General features: G+C 45.6%; 1 protein-coding gene across 2 annotated transcripts in view; it reads right to left on the bottom strand.

The window, feature by feature from the left end:
- Positions 1-18,951, bottom strand: part of POLR3A (RNA polymerase III subunit A) — a 317,895-nt gene that overhangs the window by 270,058 nt on the left and 28,886 nt on the right. For both annotated transcript variants that reach the window (XM_075349070.1, XM_075349071.1), the window contains exons 4-6: positions 8,954-9,125; positions 6,457-6,611; positions 2,137-2,376 (exon numbers count right to left, since the gene is read on the bottom strand). In XM_075349070.1, coding sequence (XP_075205185.1) covers positions 2,137-2,376; positions 6,457-6,611; positions 8,954-9,125 — 567 coding nt within the window. The remainder of the gene's footprint in view (positions 1-2,136; positions 2,377-6,456; positions 6,612-8,953; positions 9,126-18,951) is intronic.

Below are 18,951 nucleotides of genomic sequence, written 5' to 3'. Positions count from 1 at the left end.
TGCTTCAGTCCAGGCAGTGAAAATAGAGTCAGCTTGCTGTGTCCGGTCCCACCGGTGCCATATTCAACTCAGAGCCTGCAAAGAGGGGGCTTCGGAATTGGGCTATAGGGGCACAGGCCTCTACCCTGGGCTTTGGAAAATCGGTGTCTGTGGAACCCGTCGTCCAGCCCAGGATCCAGCGTCGCAGGAGGGGGTACGTGGAGGTGACACTCCACGTTCCCGCCCGTTGATGGTAGTGGGAGATCGGTCCCAAAAGGAAACCGTCGCCCTCAAAAAATAACAAACCTTGAAAGGAAGTGCCTCCTACAGACACTAAGCTAAAACTGGGGTTGCCTGGGCCGGCCAGGGGGTGTATACTGCAGAGGAGGAGCTATGCTTTTGCATCTTGCATCTACTTAGTGTCCTCCTATGGATAGGCAGCATAATACCCATGGTCCATGGTCCTGTGTCCCCCAATGAGGCGTCAGAGAAAAAGTCATTTTCACATTCTACACAGCGGCCTGGGCTCTTATATACAGCATGTTAGAATGCTGTATATAAAAGAGCCCACTGGTGGTGGCCGCAGCTTATAGGCCCCAAAACTGGTGACAGGTTCCCTTTAAACTCCTTATACAAGATTTGGCGGCTGTACCCTTTAGTAGAAGTTATTCTAATTTCTGCACTATAAAGGATACCTATTGAAGATTATACATGAAGCAGTTCTGTGCTACGCTGATTTTCTGTGACCTTTATAATCATAAATGTGATCAAACAAGGGTGGCATTACATATGTATCCTGTATGATACAGATAGAGGAACAAGTGGAAATGCAGATTAGCTTTGGTCTGGCAGGCAGACTCTTCTACTAAGTGTAAATCAACTTGATATCTGCATTTGACAACTTTATTTTTCTTCAGCCTGTGCACTAAAGATCCATTATATTAACCCTCATGTGGACACAAGCTTTCCCTAACCTGCCCACAAGCTCAGCTCAGTCTCTCCTGCTCAGCATTCATTACACAGATCAAGTGAGAACTATGGAGCCGCTCAGTATTCTCTGTGGTATTGGCACAGTGCTTATGAATGCTCTACCCTATGATTTAAACAGAACTGTGTATGGAGAGTGGAGGCTGTGACAAAGCCCCTGCATAGATTGACAGCTGGCTGTAATCCTGAGTGGCTGTCACTGTGAAGGATGTGGTTACAGCTGCCGTTCACCATACACAGCGGTGACTGAACCCAAGCCGGTGCTACCCCCATGACTGCCAGGTAGAGTAAAGTTAATTTCCTCCTAGCAGCACGGTTCAATGTGCATGCAGGTTTCAAATGCAATTAACCTGTAGATTAACCATATATCTGCAGGTTAATAGTGTTTTTACACATGACAGGATCCCTTTAAAAGAAAGCAGTCTCAGAGGTCTGGCATTTGACTGCAGACGATCAAATTCACATAAATTTTGGCAAGACGTTATCCTGATAAAAAGTGTGTCTTCTAGTCAGAAAAACAGTTTTTCCATGTAGTTAAAAAATGTAATATCCTGTTTTACTGTAATTTTCCCATGCCATGTCACCGTGCATGTGAGGCCCTAATATCAGTGCATCAAACATAAACACTCTAAAGGTTTAACTGATCAATACTTTCACTCAATCAGTAAAACATAAGTAGGCCCATATGTTTACAAATTACAACACATCGGCCCTGATGCACCAAAGCCATAATTCTGGAATAAATTGCATTAAAAAGTCACAATGTTTGAGAAATGCTGAGTCGAGTCAAAATGTGACTATTGGTGTTTTCACATCACTTTCACCCAGCTCTTGTAAGGTTTGTGGGTATGGGGTGGGGCATGATGCCATACGTTCCCCAATTCATGATGAGCAGTGGTGTCTCTCATGGTAGAACTGTTATTCCAGTCGGTGACTGGAGTAGTATTTGTAGCTAGCCACTTTTAAAGTCCCCTCTTAATGAATCAAGAGTGTCAGACTTGCAAACGCCTGTCTCAATGAATCAGGCCCAGCATTTTGAATTCTATGCTTACCTAACCATATAGCAGTCTATTGAAGACTACGCAAGTGTTCAAATGATTTTTTTTTCCAGGCAGTTTTTATTTCTTACTTGGAAAACAAAAAAAAAAAATGTAAAACCAGTGGCCTCACCTTCTTGATGACGTCATTTAGGAATATTATTTCTGTTAACTTCATAGTCAGGTCATCTTCATTAGTGCCAGATTTCAGGTCACTCACTACTGAAGGCCGGATACAGAGGGGAGGCACGAGAAGTCTGGTGAGGAGGAGGTCACACGGCTTAGCCGCTTCTGGATTCATCAGTAATAAAGGCACATCTTCAGCTGGGATCCGTTTCAGAATATTTAATACGACTAAAGGGTTTAAATTTTCCTGCAAAGAATCAGAGAATTTTGGCAAGCAGAATGTCAGATCAAACATTCATAGCATATAAACCTTTGGTGGGAAAAGCCCTTCCTGACATGGATAACTTTTTGGAACATTATATGTTAGGTCCCTTTCTTTGATGCAGGCCGCAGAGCTGAGCCAGCATTATTGCTGGCAGACACTGAATACAGCCATCTTTCTCTAGCAGCAGAGGGTAGAGCTGTGCTGCGCATGCTGTTAACCTCTTATTGCCATTGTCAGTCTTGCCGTCCCACGTGTTCCTCAGCGACACGTTTGCAAGGTGCTGATGGATTGCTATGATAGCTGGGGGGCTGCTGCGATTACAGCACTTCTAATCGAAGGGATTTAGAAAGAAAAAAAAAACATTTTGAAAAATATACAAGTAAAAACATTAACCCTTTGGCACCAGAGCCTGTTTTTGCCTACGTGACCGGCCAATTTTTTTCATTTCTGACCAGTGTCACTATGACAGGTTATGACTCTGGAACGCTTCAGTGGATCCCGGCGATTTGGAGACTGTTTTTTCGTTACATATTGGACTTCACGATAGATGTAAAATTAAAACGATATATTTTGCTTGTATTTGTGAAACTATCGGAAATTTGGTGAAAATGTTGCAATTTTCTAAATTTTAATTTTTATACCCTTAAACCAGAGAGTCATGTCACATAAGACAGTTAATAAATAACATTTCCCACATGTCTACTTTATATCAGTGCGATTTCTGAAACACGACATGATTCCCTCAGCTCCCTTGTGACTGTCACCGCAGAGTCGGGAGAGGTAAGAGAAGCAATCACTGCTCCTCTGAAACTTCTATGTGCCGTGATTGCTATCGATCGCAGCATATAGACCATCGCAAAGGGCTAACATCACCAGGACCTGATCCAATCAGGTCCTGCAGATGCCTCCGGGCAGAACTAACGTTCTGCTCCGGAAACCCGGTGATGGCAGCATGCAGGGGGTTGCGATCCCCTCCTGACTGCCAACAGATAAAATACGTCAGGTCTGCACAAAAGGGTATATTTACTGTCAGTGGTCCTGAAGCAGTTAAAAAAAAAACCCCAAAAAAACCCATAAACCTGCTATATATGGTCCTTTTTATTTAAAGGGAATCTGTCACCAGGTTTTTGCTTTCCCATCTGAGAGCAGCATAATGTAGAGAAAGAGACCTGGATTCAAGCAATGTGTCACTTACTGGGCTGTTTTCTGTCATTTTGATATAATCAATGTTTTCTTTGCTGAAGATCTAGCAGTTATACAGAGCTCATGAATATGCTGGACTATCTAGCAGCAAGCCAAGCAGTCCTGTAATGATAATCTACTGCTGGTTAAACAGTTATTTTATCAAAACTACACTAAGCAGAAAGTGAAAGAACTGTGAAATCAGGGTCTCTGTCTCTACATTATGCTGCTCTCAGATTAGGTGGCAAACACCTGCTGACAGATTCCTTTAATGTTAATTTCTATGGTCATTGACAAGTGAAAGTGGCTCACAGGATTATCTGGAGGCTGCTCTGCATTATTAGGCTGCTTTCACACTACGTTTTTTTAGCATGCGTCATGAACTTTTTTTGCTGCAAAAGCGGATCCTGTTTTTGCAAAGAAAAACGCATGCAAACGCATTGGAGTCATGTGATCGGGAGTGAGGGGAACTGAACGTGAAAGATTGGGAGCAGACATCTGACAGCTGTGGAGGCTCGTAACCAAGGTCAACATCGGGTAACTTACTTGGATACCCGATATTTACATTGGTTACGAGTGTCTGTAGCTGCTAGGAGCAGGGCTGCTGCTCCCTGCACACGTAACCAAGATAAACATCGGGTAACTAAGACCGCGGTTACCCGATGTTTACGAGCGTCCTCCGCTCTCAGGCGGGGGAGAGTGGAGAGAGAGGGAGGTGGAGAGAGAGGGAGGTGGAGAGAGAGGGAGGTGGAGAGAGAGGGAGGTGGAGAGAGAGGGAGGTGGAGAGAGAGGGAGGTGGAGAGAGAGGGAGGTGGAGAGGGAGGGAGGTGGAGAGGGAGGGAGGTGGAGAGGGAGGGAGGTGGAGAGGGAGGGAGGTGGAGAGGGAGGGAGGTGGAGAGGGAGGGAGGTGGAGAGGGAGGGAGGTGGAGAGGGAGGGAGGTGGAGAGGGAGGGAGGTGGAGAGGGAGGGAGGGGGAGGAAAGAGGAGGGGGAGGAAAGGGGAGGGGGAGGAAAGGGGAGGGGGAGGGGGGGGGGAGAGAGACTGATTACCCGAGGCTGGTTTCTGGGCATGCTCAGTAGAGCAAGCAGGATCCTGTCTATTAGCATGCCAGCGTTCACATGCGTTTGCATGCTGTTTAGTCAGGATCCAGCAATTTGCAGTATTTAGACGCAGCTCAAAAACGCTACAAGTAGCGTTTTTGAAAAAAGTTAAAAAACTGCAAGTCGCTGGATCCTCACTATAACGCACGCAAATGCAGGTGAACGCATGTTGACGAGAGTCCATTGCAAATGCATTAAAATGAAAACGCATTTGCACTGGATACGTTTTTGCGTTAAAAAAACAAACGTAAAAAAACGTAGTGTGAAAGCAGCCTTACCCTGTGAAATACCCCCCTTTGGTAGAGACCATAGAAATTAGCACTAAATAATAAGGGTTAGGTTATGTGCGCATGCTGCAGTTTTGTTTCTTTAGTGAAAAACGCACCCTCTGGCAGAACAAAAGGAACCCCAGGCTGAAAAAAAAAAAAGACGCATAAAAAAAACAGCATGCCTTCTTTGCTGCGTTTCGGTGTGTTTTTAGGTGTTTGTGACCATGTGTTATTTCACTATATTCAATAGAAAATGCAGGTCAAAAACGCAGAAAGAATTGACATGCTGCTTATTTCTGCAACCAAAACTGCAAGGAAAAAAAGAAGCCACTTGCGCACAGCACCCAAAACTGCACCAAAAATGCATAAAAAATGCACTGTGCGCATGGGGCCTTACATACATGGAAGATTTGAAAGAAGTGGAATACTCAGGGGGAGCAGCGTGAATAAAGAACAAAACCTCATCATTTATGACCTTGCGTATGGTCCTCTTTATAGTGAACCTGTCAGCAGATTCATGCTGCCCAAACTACAGGCAATAAGAAACAGAGCCTGGTAACATTTTGTCCTTAAAGCACCACTTCTGCTGTTTTTTTAAAGCGCTGTAGCACTTTAAATGTTACTCCACTGGCCCTTGTCATATGCTCACCTTCTGGCGTCTTCACAGTTTAGCAGCGCCGCTCAGGTTCGGCATCGCCATCTTGTGTCTGTAGCATCTGAATGGCCAGAAGTCACAAGGTCTCAATGTATCTGTGACAGTGAGAATGAGGCTCTCATAGAGATGCATTGAAGAGTGACCTCTGGAGCGGCTTGAAATACTGGAGCACATTGGATGGTCATACATCGTCTGAGCCCAATGGAACGGCAGCAATAGTGGGTGAAACCGCCAGAAAGGGAGTATCAAATATCTTTTTGTATCCCTTTCCTGTTTTATACAGTTCAACTATCTTTTCCCATAGATCCATTGACAATTCTTTTCAGTGGCTATATGATAGATGCAAGAGTCTGTCTGGATCCTAGAAACTCATTCAGCGTTTATGCACACACACTGATTACAAATAAACAGGTCACAGGTGAGGATGTTACCTTTATTAGCCATTCAAACCCATTTGTGTCAACTTCTGCTCATGTTATCAGGGCAAAATCACCAGGGTATGTGAACTTATAATCAGGGTAATTTGGTTGTCATTATGACTTGAAAAGAGAAAACACAGTAGTTTGACAATAAATGGCTTCACTCAACCACTAATCATGAGTGGAAAAAAGTCTTAGATCTTTGAGTTCAGCTCATGAAAAATGGGAACAAAAATAACTGTTGCTTTATATTTTTATTCAGTGTAATTTTGCTTTCGTAAAAAAGGTCTCGGATGGTGTAACCCCTTTTAGTTTTGGCCCTCGGGAATGATTTTGTATGAGAACATTGCCCTCGGACTAGAAAGGGTAATGCAACCCTGCCATAGAGGATAGCAAACATATGCACAATAATAGCTTTCATGTAAAAATGCCCTCACCTGAGCCCGTCCTAAGAGCGGCTCCACCTCCTTGTTGTGCTCTATAGCGTTCTCAAACGACTGTAAGAACTGAGACACAATGGGGTCGATCACTTTTTTAGTGGCCTTGTACTTTTCATGAATGATTTTAAGCAATCCACACTTTTTCACAGGGCCTACAATTGAATAAACAAAAAAAACAAAACCAAAACAATGAATTTGAGAAACCTATAGTTCCATCTGTGGCAGTAATGAAAGGTGTAACTACTTTTCCATTGTAATAAAAGCAAATAATTTTGTGTTAGAATGGAAGATATTTTTAATGTGCTGACATAGGTGGTTTAAATGTAATGGCACGTCCCCAAAAGTGTGAAAAGGTACAGAAAATAAACTCATCAGTTACCATCCTCTCCAAGTCCAGTGCCGGGACCACTATGGGAACGCACTTTGCACCAAGCTTTGGCAACCTGTATGTGGAAGCCTTGAAGAGGAAGCACTGTATCATTTTTTTCAAGTGTACATAAATTAATTGCTACTCACCTTGGATGTAGATACTAGTAGATTAACCGGGATCCCATGGCCATCAATGTTTCCACCAGTGAAAGCTCGAGCTCTCACGTGTTTTTGCACTTCACACAGCCAGCGCTGCAGTATCTTTACTGAGCGATTACAGTAACTGCTCTGATAATGTTCAGTAAGAGTTTAGTAAAGGGCGCGGAAGACTAGGCTAATGCAAAGCACGATGACCCATGAGAGCTCACTCTAAGAGAGGGGGGATGCAGCGGATTGTGGGGTCCTGTTCTGTACAATAAGATTCCACAACCTCAAAGCTTCAACTCAACTTTTGTTAGACAGTCGGATCCTTTAAAGGGCACATTAAAGACATCTTGCTACCTTTGATAAGTTATATCTAAAAAAAAGTGTGTGGTTTCCCACTGATCTGAAACAAAAGGACAGCCACAGACTGGGGATAGGGGCTCTTTAACAAAAAAAAAACAAAACACAACACCAGCCAAATGTAAAAAACGTCTGTCTTGCATAATGTCTCATAACACGCAATCACAAGGCTTCTTTTGTACAGACCGACCGGCGGCAGTAAACTACTGACCAATAAACATTTATTAAACAAAGTAATACAAATTCCGTTATATTATAGTTTAGATATAATTATTTACTAATAATGTGCATGATAACTCCACCTCTTACTATTAGCACCATATGTATAATACATCACAAAAGTGAGGACACCCCTCCCATTTTTGTAAATATATTATTTCGTTTCATGGGACAACACTGAAGGGGTGTACTCCCTCTTGTTGCCAGCAGCTTAGACATTATTGACTGTGCTGAGTTATGTAGAGGACACACTAAATTTACACTCATACAGCTGTACACTGACTATTTTACATTGTATCAGTCATATCTACAGTGTTGTCACATGAAAAGATTGTAAATATTTACAATGTGATGTGTACTCAATTTTGTGATATACTGAATATTTGCCTGTGCTTACAACACATTAAAGGGAACCTGTCTGGTGCAATATGCACCCAGAACCACGAGCAGTTCTGTGCATATTTCTAATCTCTGTGTCTAGTAGAATACATAAAGAGATCTTTAGAAAAAAGTATTTTTAGTATCCTTTATGATATGCTAATGAGCGCAGGGACTAGTCGCAATGGCGTTAGTTTGTATGCTTAGCCTCTTAGCCTTTTAGCACGCTCACAGGGGGTGTGTGCTAACATGCTATTCAATGCCCATTGCCCTGCGCCATAAGTAGTCACGTGCATACCTGTGTCCGTTGTCACCGCCTTAGAACGCTGGGCTGTCAGTGCTCATGATCAAAATACCCCACACTTCCGGTCATGCACACAGATGTACGCGACGCGGCTTCAGAGTCGTCTAGTGCGCATGATCGGAAGTGCCGGACATTTTGATCATGCGCACTGACTCTAAAGCTGGTGTTAGAAGCGGTGTCAATAGAAACAGGTACGCGCTTAAGTGCTGATGACACTAGGCATCGGGCATTAAATAGCATGTTAGCACGTCCCTGTCGGCGTGCTAACATGCAAAAAGGGCGGAATGAGACAGGGAACTAGTGAACTTGCTTCTAGTCCCCGCACTCATTAGCATATCATAAACGATCTGTAGAAATACTTTTTCTAAAGATCTCTTTATGTGTGCTACTATAGGCTGAGACAGTTAGGCAGGGATTAGCAATATGCACCCAGGACTGCTCGTGGTTCTAGCTACATATTGCACCTGAAAGGTTCACTTTAACTTCAAGGACAGACTTAACTTTATGCCCAACACATCCCATCCTTTAACGAGTGTCATTGTCACCAGATAAGCAATGTTACTGATGTCATCTCAGTGTTAAAATTAAGGCTGATGGGTGTATAATCTGTCGAAAAGACAAACTTTTGCAACACAAATATATATAAGTGTACTGTCAAGTGATTGAAAACAAAACATAGTATTTATTTCAAAGAAAAAAAAAAAAAAAAAGAAATCTGACCATTGAAGGCACCACAGTATAAACACGTTGTCTTTTTGCGACATTTGTCAGAGATTTTCTTTTTCAGTCCTCTCTTCTGCAAGTATGTAAGGCCTGGCCTCTTTAAGAAATCCAAGAACTGTTTCTTTTCTTCCGTGCTCAGCATAATATGGGAGCAGGTCTTGCAGATCATCTGAAAAAGCCAATGAAAATCGTAATTACTTACCGGTAATGTGTTTTTTCTAAACCCATGACAGCACCACGAGAGAGAGGATCCGCCCTTGAAGGACAGGAAACTTCCAGAATAAAAAGGGGCGGCACCTCTCCCGGCATCAGTTGGTTACAGAGCATGAAAGGACCTCAGGAAGAAACAATGTTATAACATATATAAGGGTGCTGTCATGGGTTTAGAAAAAACACATTACCGGTAAGTAATTACGTATTTTTCCAGCACCCATGACAGCACCACGAGAGAATTACAGAGAACAAGGAATATTCTAAAGGGGGTGGGGGAGGGTGGGAGGGGGGGGGGGGGGACTACAGATTACAGAACCGATCTCCCCAGGTGAAGTCAGTAAGGATAAGGACAACCTATAGTGCTTATAGCAAGTGGAAAGTGAAGACCATGTGGCCCTGTGGCTTACAAGCTGCTCAATGGTGACATACGAGCTTCAGACTTGAAGGCACATACCTACCACGAGCCGAGGAGGCGAAGAATTGGCTTCTCTGATCCAAATATTCCATAAGGTAACTGCTAACGTCCAGGCAATGCCCCCTCCACGTCCCGATCTTTTTGACTAACAAAAAAGGATGGAATACCCATCCCATTTGAATTACGAAAATCATGAATTACTATCAGGAGGCAAGGAGGGGCAGGATTCAGGATACCGTATCTTTGAAGCTGAGTAATGGTGGAACTAAGACAGGGCCTAGATGTCACTAACCCTACTTGCTGATGGGAAGGTGTCAGGAAGTTGGTTTCAGGGATGGATTATTTAAGCGACATGGACTGTAAGGAAGCAAGGGGGCTTCGTCAGGGCCGATAGGACGAGATAAAGATCCTATGGAAGCAAAGATAGATTGCTCATAGGGCTAGACCATATCCTAATGAATCGGGAATTCAGTGGTCTCCCGTCAGGACATAATTGTACCAGGTTGCAAGAGCCGATATTAGAACTCTCTGTGTACGTACTAACCGACACAGTGTGAACCCCTTCTGGAAGCACTCTAAGAGTACCATAACTGGCATCGGTACAACTGGGTTCGCCCATGGGAGACAAGAATTTTGTCCAGGCTTTTTTTTTGTCATTTTGTAACCGGCTTACTACTCTGTAGAAGAGTAGGGACTAGAACGAGAACTCTGATTGGCAAAGTGACCTGTCAAAAAACCATACCGTAAGATGCAATATGCCTGACAGGGGGTGAAGATCTGGACCCCGAGTGAGAAGGTCTGGTAGTTTCAATAGGACTAAAGTTGAGCGCAGTTCGAGGTTCTCCAGTTCGCGGCTCGAGTGATTTTGGGGGCTCTTCTAGATCGAACTAGAACTCGAGCTTTTTGCTAAAGCTTGATAGTTCTAGATACGTTCGAGAACGGTTCTAGCAGCAAAAAGACAAGCTAATTACTAGCTGGCTTTCCGCTGAAATAGTGTAAGTCACTCTGTGACTCACACTATTATGAAATTTCAGCGTATAGTGTGCGGGAACAGCGCATTCAGATCACTGCTGTTTGGATAATGGCGATCGCCATTTTTTTTTTTCCTTGTCCTCCTTCCCTAAGCGCGCGTGTAGTGGGGCGGGCCAGCATGTCAGCCAATCCCAGACACACACACAGCTAAGTGGACTTTTAGCCAGAGAAGCAACAGCATGTGTGATAGGATGTCCATGTCACATGTCCCTGCATTATAAAAACGGACATTTTCCTCCAGCACGCCATTATCTGCCTTCTGCGTCTTGGCGTCAGTCACCGCTGGCGTAGCTCCTGTCTCCGATACTGCTGTGTACGCTCTATACACAGCGCTATACAGAATAGGGATAGAAGTTTCTATTAGTCCTTTTAAGGGCTAATACCGGCAGGGTCAGAGCCATAGGTGACAGTCAGGTCCGTGAAAACAGATTTTAACAGCTATACAAGATGACAGCGTCTGTGTAGGTAAGGTCAGGGATTTCCTCGCTGCATTTCCCCATTAGGAGGGATAGAAAGGGAGGCTTCCTTTCCTCTACCCAGACTCACAACCCTGCCACTGTACCCTCCTGCCCTTTGCACACTCCAACTCATTGTTACTAAGCTATTATACTAGCAAACACTGAGTAAACTTAGTGGCATCCTAAAAGTGGCTGTTGGACTTCCATTAGTGTCCCACTGGTGCCAAGCTATTTACAGCACCTCTGCATTACACCCTCCTGCTCTGTTTTTAAAAGCTATAATAGCAAAAAATGCTGCCATTTAGTGGCATCCTAAAAGTGGCTGTTGGACATCCATTAGTGCCCCACTGGTGCAAAGCTATTTGCAGCACCACTGCATTACACCCTCCTGCTCGGTTTTTAAAAGCTATAATAATAGCAAAAAATGCTGCAACTTAGTGGCATACAAAAAGTGGCTGTTGTACTCCATTTGTGCCCCACAGGTGCCAAGTTATTTACAGCATTTCATCATTAGGAGGAATAAAAAGTGAGGCTTCTCTTACTGTCCTGGTACCCACAGAACACAGCCACTGTACCTACCTGTCCACTTTTGCCACGCTATTTAATTTGCCCAAAGAGCTGACTCTTTTTCTGCCTTCCTAAAATTGTTTGGAATACTAAGTTAGTGTTCCTTTGCTGCCAAGCAAGGTGCAACACCTGTGCATTCTTCACTCCTTTCCATTTGTGGAACGTAATTATTAACTGCAGGTAGTCCAGCCAATCTGTGACGAAGGTGCAGGCGTGGATATAATGTTTCCTTCATCCAATGGTGGTTCTCTCGATGTCTGACAGCTCAACAATAACATCTGTTTGCACTTACAAAACAAGTGACGACCTGCCAATCACACTCCCGCTTACGGGTAATGGGGTGGAAGTTCAGTGTGAGAAAGCATGTGTGACTGCTGTCCCCACAGTCACAGAGGATGAAGAGCATGCAGATGCACGTGATGGGGCAGGCGGTGGTTGCACAGCCCCGCTAGGCCGCATTGTAGCACAGTGAAATTCTCATTGCGACTTATGCTTCATTTTAAGTCTTGTATTTGATGTGACCCCCAGTATGCAGCAAAACTACGCAACATGAAAAGCACTGTATGTAGTTGGGTTCATAAATGATTGTTTTCAGAAAGTGAAACAAACAATAAGAACCATGCATTAAATTGAAATAGAACAATCTATTCAGTTGCCTACTGCTTGGTAAGCCCTCTGCGTAGCAGCAATAATTGTGTGTTTGTGTGTGTGTGTGTGTGTGTGTGTGTGTGTGTGTGTGTGTGTGTATGTATGTGTGTGCGCGCGAAGACAACTTACTAGTGGCGCATCACAAGAGCTTCCCAGTTATCTACCTAAACATAGAAAAAACACATCACCCACCCTGAATACCCTTGTTAGCTGAAGCCTCACAGATATTGCAGATGATAACAGTGTGAATGCAAACCACACAGCTCTGCAACACAGTCATGCAAATCTTGTAAAGCAACATTCAATGCAAACATGTGTCGCTGTCCCTCTATGATTTAAACTGTATGTGACAATTTGACAGTCCAGAGGCAGCAAGTGTGATTGTCTATATAGTCGTCCTACCCAGAACAGATGTGTTTTCATAATAAAACAAAGTGTTGCGTGCACGCATTACTGTCTGGGCACAGCCTACCGTACCCGGGTAATGTGATATCCAGTTGCCTTAAATAAAGATTTTACGCTCCTATCATGGTTAACAGTATAGACAGCACCGGAAGAATGTTGGTCTGTGGCACAGGATGCTGCTCACTGGCGTTACGGTACTCCTCACCAAACTCCAAAATGACTCCCCTCACAATTGAACGAAGTGTTTCCGCAGTTGCTCCTTCCTGTGTGCCGATTTACCCCAGCCTAACTCCAGTGTTTCGCCAACTGAGCATGCTCTGCCTGACTGTCATTCCTGAGGCAAAGTATTAATTTTGGGCTACAGCGCATGCTCGTTTGGACTGTGCCTGAGTCATTCTGCGACCTGCGGCTCAACACACTTACACAGGGCCCTGGTGCTTGACTCACTCTCGGGAAGCCACTAAAACTAACTGCACCCAACATCAGCCCCAGGTGTCCCCTTACACTGCAGTGGCGGTCCCCACTGACCGCAATACTGAGAGTGGCATCACGAAAATACATATAAAGAAGCAACCTAAGTGTGACCAGACTCTTCCTCCACGTGGAGTCCCTGAAGGTAATGCACCAACACAACACCTGTGGGGCTTCACACTGACTGAGAAAAGCCTCTTTGCACAGGTACTTGCACTCCTTGCCGGGTCTAAGTCCTGTGTTGTGCCTAGACAGCATGCTGAAGCGGATAGTCTTTTTTTCAGAAACTGTATTTCATGCTACTGAGCATGCTCAGGCACTTACTGAATCAGAGGCTAGGTCGGGTAATGAACTCTTTGGCCCTGCCCCTGATGTGGGGAGCCCATATAGACCACAGGGAATCAGGTGTCCTGACAATTTGGCCAGGCTACTCCCAACAGGCATGCAGAGGGCCGCCCCTATGACTTGTCACTTCATTGTTGTTGGTCAGACGATGACTGTTGAGGTGTTTTGGTTGTGGCAGCCATGAGGTCATCATTCAAGTGGCGGTTCAAAATAGGACGCTAGTTATGCCACTCATGACGTGTCACTCTGCTTTTGTCTCCAGGAGGTGCATTGTGGTCCACCCTGGTTTGGGACGGACACAGGTTATAAAAGGGGCTGGAGCCAAGAAGAAGGTGCCCAGTCTTCTATTATGCTCCGAAAGAGCACACCTCCATGTGTTGAACCCATTGCGGCTTTAGGCCAGAGGTAGGCAGGGATAGGTCATCGATGCAGGCCGCCACCACAGTTGGTAACGCAGAACGTTTAAGAACAGCTCCTGTCCTACCAGTCCTGCTAATGCAGCCCAGTGGCATAAACAGGCCTGCTGCTGCTGATGCGCCTGCTGTCCACAGGTGTGTCCCCTACGCACACGGACTGAGTAACCAATGGCCCCTGTGTTGTTAACAGGGAGTTCCGGGGCTGGGTGGTCGTGTGGACCCTGTCACGCTAACAGGGCTCCAAGTCTCCAGATCCGAGTTGCGTCTAACTCGGTTCAGGCTACTATTTGTTTGAGAGTCAACCTGCTCTGTATCCTCCACCTAACCTTGCAGTTGCCAACCTCTCCATCTATGAGCACGGTGGACACCGAATGGCGATTGGGATATCTAACTTTCTCTTTCTTTTCTTCTTAATATTTTTGATATAGCGGTAACATAGTATGTACCACCTTATCCAAATCTGCCAGTCCTCCCACCATACCAGATGTTGTTTCTTCAGCAAATGTTAATGTTGCTTAACCACCAAAACCCACGGACACAAACTTTTTTACCCTTTCCAACACACCTGTTCCCCTTTCCACCAGCATCTGTCCTTTTTCAACTCAGTTTGTATATGACCAAAAATGCAACTCTGCAAAGACACCGTACTCAACGCCGTCTCAGCACAGCAGCCAGCCCTCGGTCCCTCAGATGTGGACAAGTAAGACCATTTCCTCCTATCGATGAAAAAGCGTTGAGATTCACTCTGTGCACCACTGGTGTTTAGTGGAAAAGCAGATGTAAGATTGCGTACCACCTTCTGCTGATACTCCTGCATACGTGCGTCCCTTTCTATGGTAGGAGTTATTTCGCAAAATTTTGTGTTGTACCGGGGATCTAACAGTGTGGCAACCCAGTAGTCAGCATGACTTGTAATTCGTACAATCCAAGGGTCATGTTGTAGGTAGTGCAGCAAGAAGGCGCTCATGTGTCTTGTGCATCCAGGAGGACAAAGTCCTTGGTGTGTTGGTGGCGGAGAGGTGAGAATCGTGCCTCCTTCCTCTGCCCTCTCCCCACAACCTCGCACAACCAAAATGTGAGCAAGCTCTCACTAATCTGCTGAGTCTTCCATGCCCATCGCCAGTTCGTCCTCCATTTCTTCCTGGCTCCTGCACCTTCCTCAACTGTTTTGTTGATACTATGCTCCCTTGATAATCCCTCTCCCCCACCGTACCATGACTGCCGACAAGGTGCCGCTGAACGTCTGGACCTTGTAGATCTCGTTATCCCTTCCGTATATGACTCCTCCAGTACTTCCTCCCTTCCTCTTGGACCAACACCTGACTCCGAATAATACTTAGTGTGTTCCATCATGTAGATGACCTAAATTGTCATCGCCAGTGTTAAACATCTGCGTCGACATTTGTAAACTGTGAGGAACGGTGCATATGTCCTTGATATGACACCACTCCAGCAGCGTGATCTGCATCACCTCTGGATCAAGTTAGCCCAGGGTATACGTCATAACGTATTTCAGCTGGGCTCTGCGGTGCTGCCACAGACGCTGCAACATGTGCAGATTAAAATTCCTGCATGTCGGAACATCGCATTTCTGACGTTTAACCGCCAGACCTTAAGACTTCAGGAGTGATGAAAGTTGTTGAGCTACTGGGTGCGAACGATGGAAGTGAGCACATAGCGAGCGTTCCCGCTGTACAAGGCCATGTAGGCCGGGATGTTGTTTTAAAAATTGCTGGAGAATCAGATTAAACACGTGAGCCATACAAGTCACGTGTGTCACATGGGCCTGACGAAAGCACGCTGCCATGTTTGCATCATTCCCGCACACGGCTGTTAAGTCACCACCGTAGTCCGCTACGTCAATTTGTACTCCTGTCGCAAGGTGACAACGTGTTCCTTTCGTGCTGATGATGGGAGAGGAGTCGACGCCAGCGGCGCAGGTGGACACAAGTTATGCTCACCCACTGGGATGCGTTACCTTGACAGATGCAGAACCACAGGCTGAATGCAGGTGGTGGGTATCTCACAGATGAAGTACCATCATTCAGCTACAACCAATGGGAAGACACAACACCCTTTTTTAGGCCCCTCCTGTCTGAAGACCACTGCCAGACATAGCTATGAACCTCTGGTTACTGTTACCCCCAGTTTAGTTTTATGATTTTGTGTGCTTGTTACCTGACTACTTTTCCTGCTTGCTGTTTATGTACCTCGTTGGCCGAATTGCATTTCACCTCTGCTTGTTTTCTGATTAAGTCCTGTCCCTCCCATTCTCTTCCTCTTCCTCAATTAATGTTTTGACCCTGCATGACTACTATTCTCTGGAACTGCAGCCTTCTACAGGTATTGATCAACTTAGGCCCGGTGTCATTCAACATCACTGTATAGGGATTAAAGGGTTTCAGGGTTCTGGGGGTCCAGCTTGGTGAGTGGGTTCCCTCCAGCCTATCCTTTACAGACCGTCTGAGTGTGTCGATCCAGGCAGGCGTTACACCGTGCCCTCGACAGAAGGACATGTAGGCCGGGATAGTGTTTTAAAAATTGCTGCAGATTCGGATTCAACACGTGAGCCATACAAGGCACGTGTGTCACATTGCCCTGAAGAAGGGCCGCAGACTGTTTAGCATCATTGTCGCACCTGGCATTCCCTGGCTGCTGGTTGAGTGGAGACAACCATTGATGAAACTCGGTCTCACTCTACAGAGCTAACCGTCCACAATTCCTCAGCGGTGTCTCACATTTCCACTACATTTCAAAGTAAACATTTGACTGCCTGATGGCCTTGAGCTCTGCTGCCAGCATAGTAAGGTGGTGTGTGGGATTCCTTGGGCGCAGTTACAAGGAAGGGTGGCTTGACCACACAGGGTTTGGGCTGAGGTGCAGGAACAACACGAGGTTGATGAGGCAGAAGCAGTGGAGGAACTTGTACATACAGAGGAAGGATTTAAACACACAACTCGTGGGGACGGAAAGACTTGTACAGCAGACACTTCATCTATCACCATAGTTACCCAGTGCCCAGTCAGCGACATGTAACGCCCCTGTCCATGCTTACTGTTCCAAGTATCTGTGGTGAAATGCACCCTGTCACACACAGAGTTTCTCAAGGAAGCGGTGATGTTGTGTGCGACCTGCTGTGTTAGCGCGGGCACCCCTTTCTTGGAGAAGGAGTGGCAAATGGCCATCGGCTCTTGGGGCACTGCAATGGGCATAAAGTCTCGAAAATCCTCGGTGACAAAAGGGTGTAAAGGCAGCCTTTCTGTAGCTAACAAGTTTGAGATGCCAAAACTAAACCTCTTAGGCATGTCATGCACTTCGAAAATCATGTAAAAAACAGCGAGGGGACTCCAACCACAGTCTCCCTCGTTGCCACTAATTGGGCCACACACACCCCACTTGACTGGCATCACTTGATCCCCCTTTTCAAAATGAAACAGATGCTTTAAATGAAGCACTCTCAAAAATACGCGTGCCTTTTGCCTCCCCTGGATGAGCCAGGGGAAGAAAAGTCCTCTGAGAGCCATGACTTGTTCATCTTGGTTCTTTTTTCAAAAACGAGGGGACTCCAACCACAGTCTCCCTCGTTTCCACTAATTGGGCCACACACACCCCACTTGACTGGCATCAGTTGACCCCCCTTTTGAAAAAGAAAAAGATGCTTTTTTGCATGAAGCACTCAAAAATACGCGTGCCTTTCGCCTCCCCTGGCTGACCCAGGGGAAGAAAAGTCCTCTGAGAGCCATGTCCACATTGTCAGTGGACAGACACATGTGCTTATCTGCCAGCAGACCCCCAGCAGCACTGAAGACAGGTTCAGAGAGAACGCTGGCTGCAGGACACGACAAGATCCCCAAGGCGTACGTGGCAAGCTCAGGCAATTTATCCAGATTGGAAGCCTAAAATGAGCAGGGCTCAAGTTGCACAGTAATGGTATCGATGTTTCCTTGCATATACTCATATCTGTGTCTCCTCCTCTTTTTCCTTGTCCAGTTCTTTTGTTTTCGCATGAGTATATGTCCTTGTCACTTTCCCATGTGTTTGTGTTGTGTTTTGAGTTGTTTGTCACCTTTTGGACACCTTTGAGGGTGTTTTCTAGGTGTTTTTATGTGTTTGTGATTGCCTGCCATTGTTTCCTATGCGGTTCGAGTTCGGTTTGTCGAACGTTCGCCGAACCGAACGAGACGCCCGTTCGGCAAACCGAACTCGAGCCGAACCGCGACCAGTTCGCTCATCTCTAAATAGGACCCCTGGCCTGGAGAACGACTATGTATCAGGCAATAGACTCATGGTGTGTCTGGCCAAAAAAAAAAAAATGGGGCTATCAGGATCATTACTGCCCTGTCCCCCCTGGAGTTTTTCTTCAAAACGGGTGAAAAGGCCATGAGTGGAAAGTATATCAAAGGCTGAAGCTCCATTTGAACAGCAGGGCGTCCACCGCAGGAGGTTGATCACTTGGAGTTAGCGAATAGAACCAGTGAGCCATTTTGCAGGACACAAGAGGTCTATTATCGGAACACACGTAACGGAAAGCTAATTGAAAATGGACTGACTTAAGACCCATTCCCAGTCTCAACTTGCTGCGGCTGAAAAAGTCCGCCGAACAGATTTCTTTTCCCCATACAGAACCGGAGAGGGATGATAGAAACACTCTGCTAAATAAAATTCTGCCTGCCATATCCATGAGCACTCTTGACCAACATGCCTCCAGTGGATGAGGCATAGTATCCTCGCCTGATTTAGAGGATTTTAACCGGACGACCAGTCAGGTAGGGCAGGGACCTGCCCACTGCTCATTCTACAGCCGCAAACTTCTGGTAAGTTTGAGAAAAACAAGGGATTCACTTCCAGACCACACTCCTCGGACTTGGTGACCACGAAGGTGAGCTCTGCTTGTGCAGACTTGCGTCGGTAGTAAGCACCTTAGGTTTTCAGGGCAACCGAAGCATGTTTCTTTAGCACATTGGTTAACCAGCAATGCAGGGATTCGACTGTGCTGGATTGTAATGCTTTGTTCAAATGATCTCC

Source organism: Anomaloglossus baeobatrachus, chromosome 5 (genome assembly GCF_048569485.1).
Source record: "Anomaloglossus baeobatrachus isolate aAnoBae1 chromosome 5, aAnoBae1.hap1, whole genome shotgun sequence".
Lineage (NCBI taxonomy): Eukaryota > Metazoa > Chordata > Amphibia > Anura > Aromobatidae > Anomaloglossus > Anomaloglossus baeobatrachus.
This window is presented reverse-complemented; position numbering and strand designations above follow the sequence as displayed.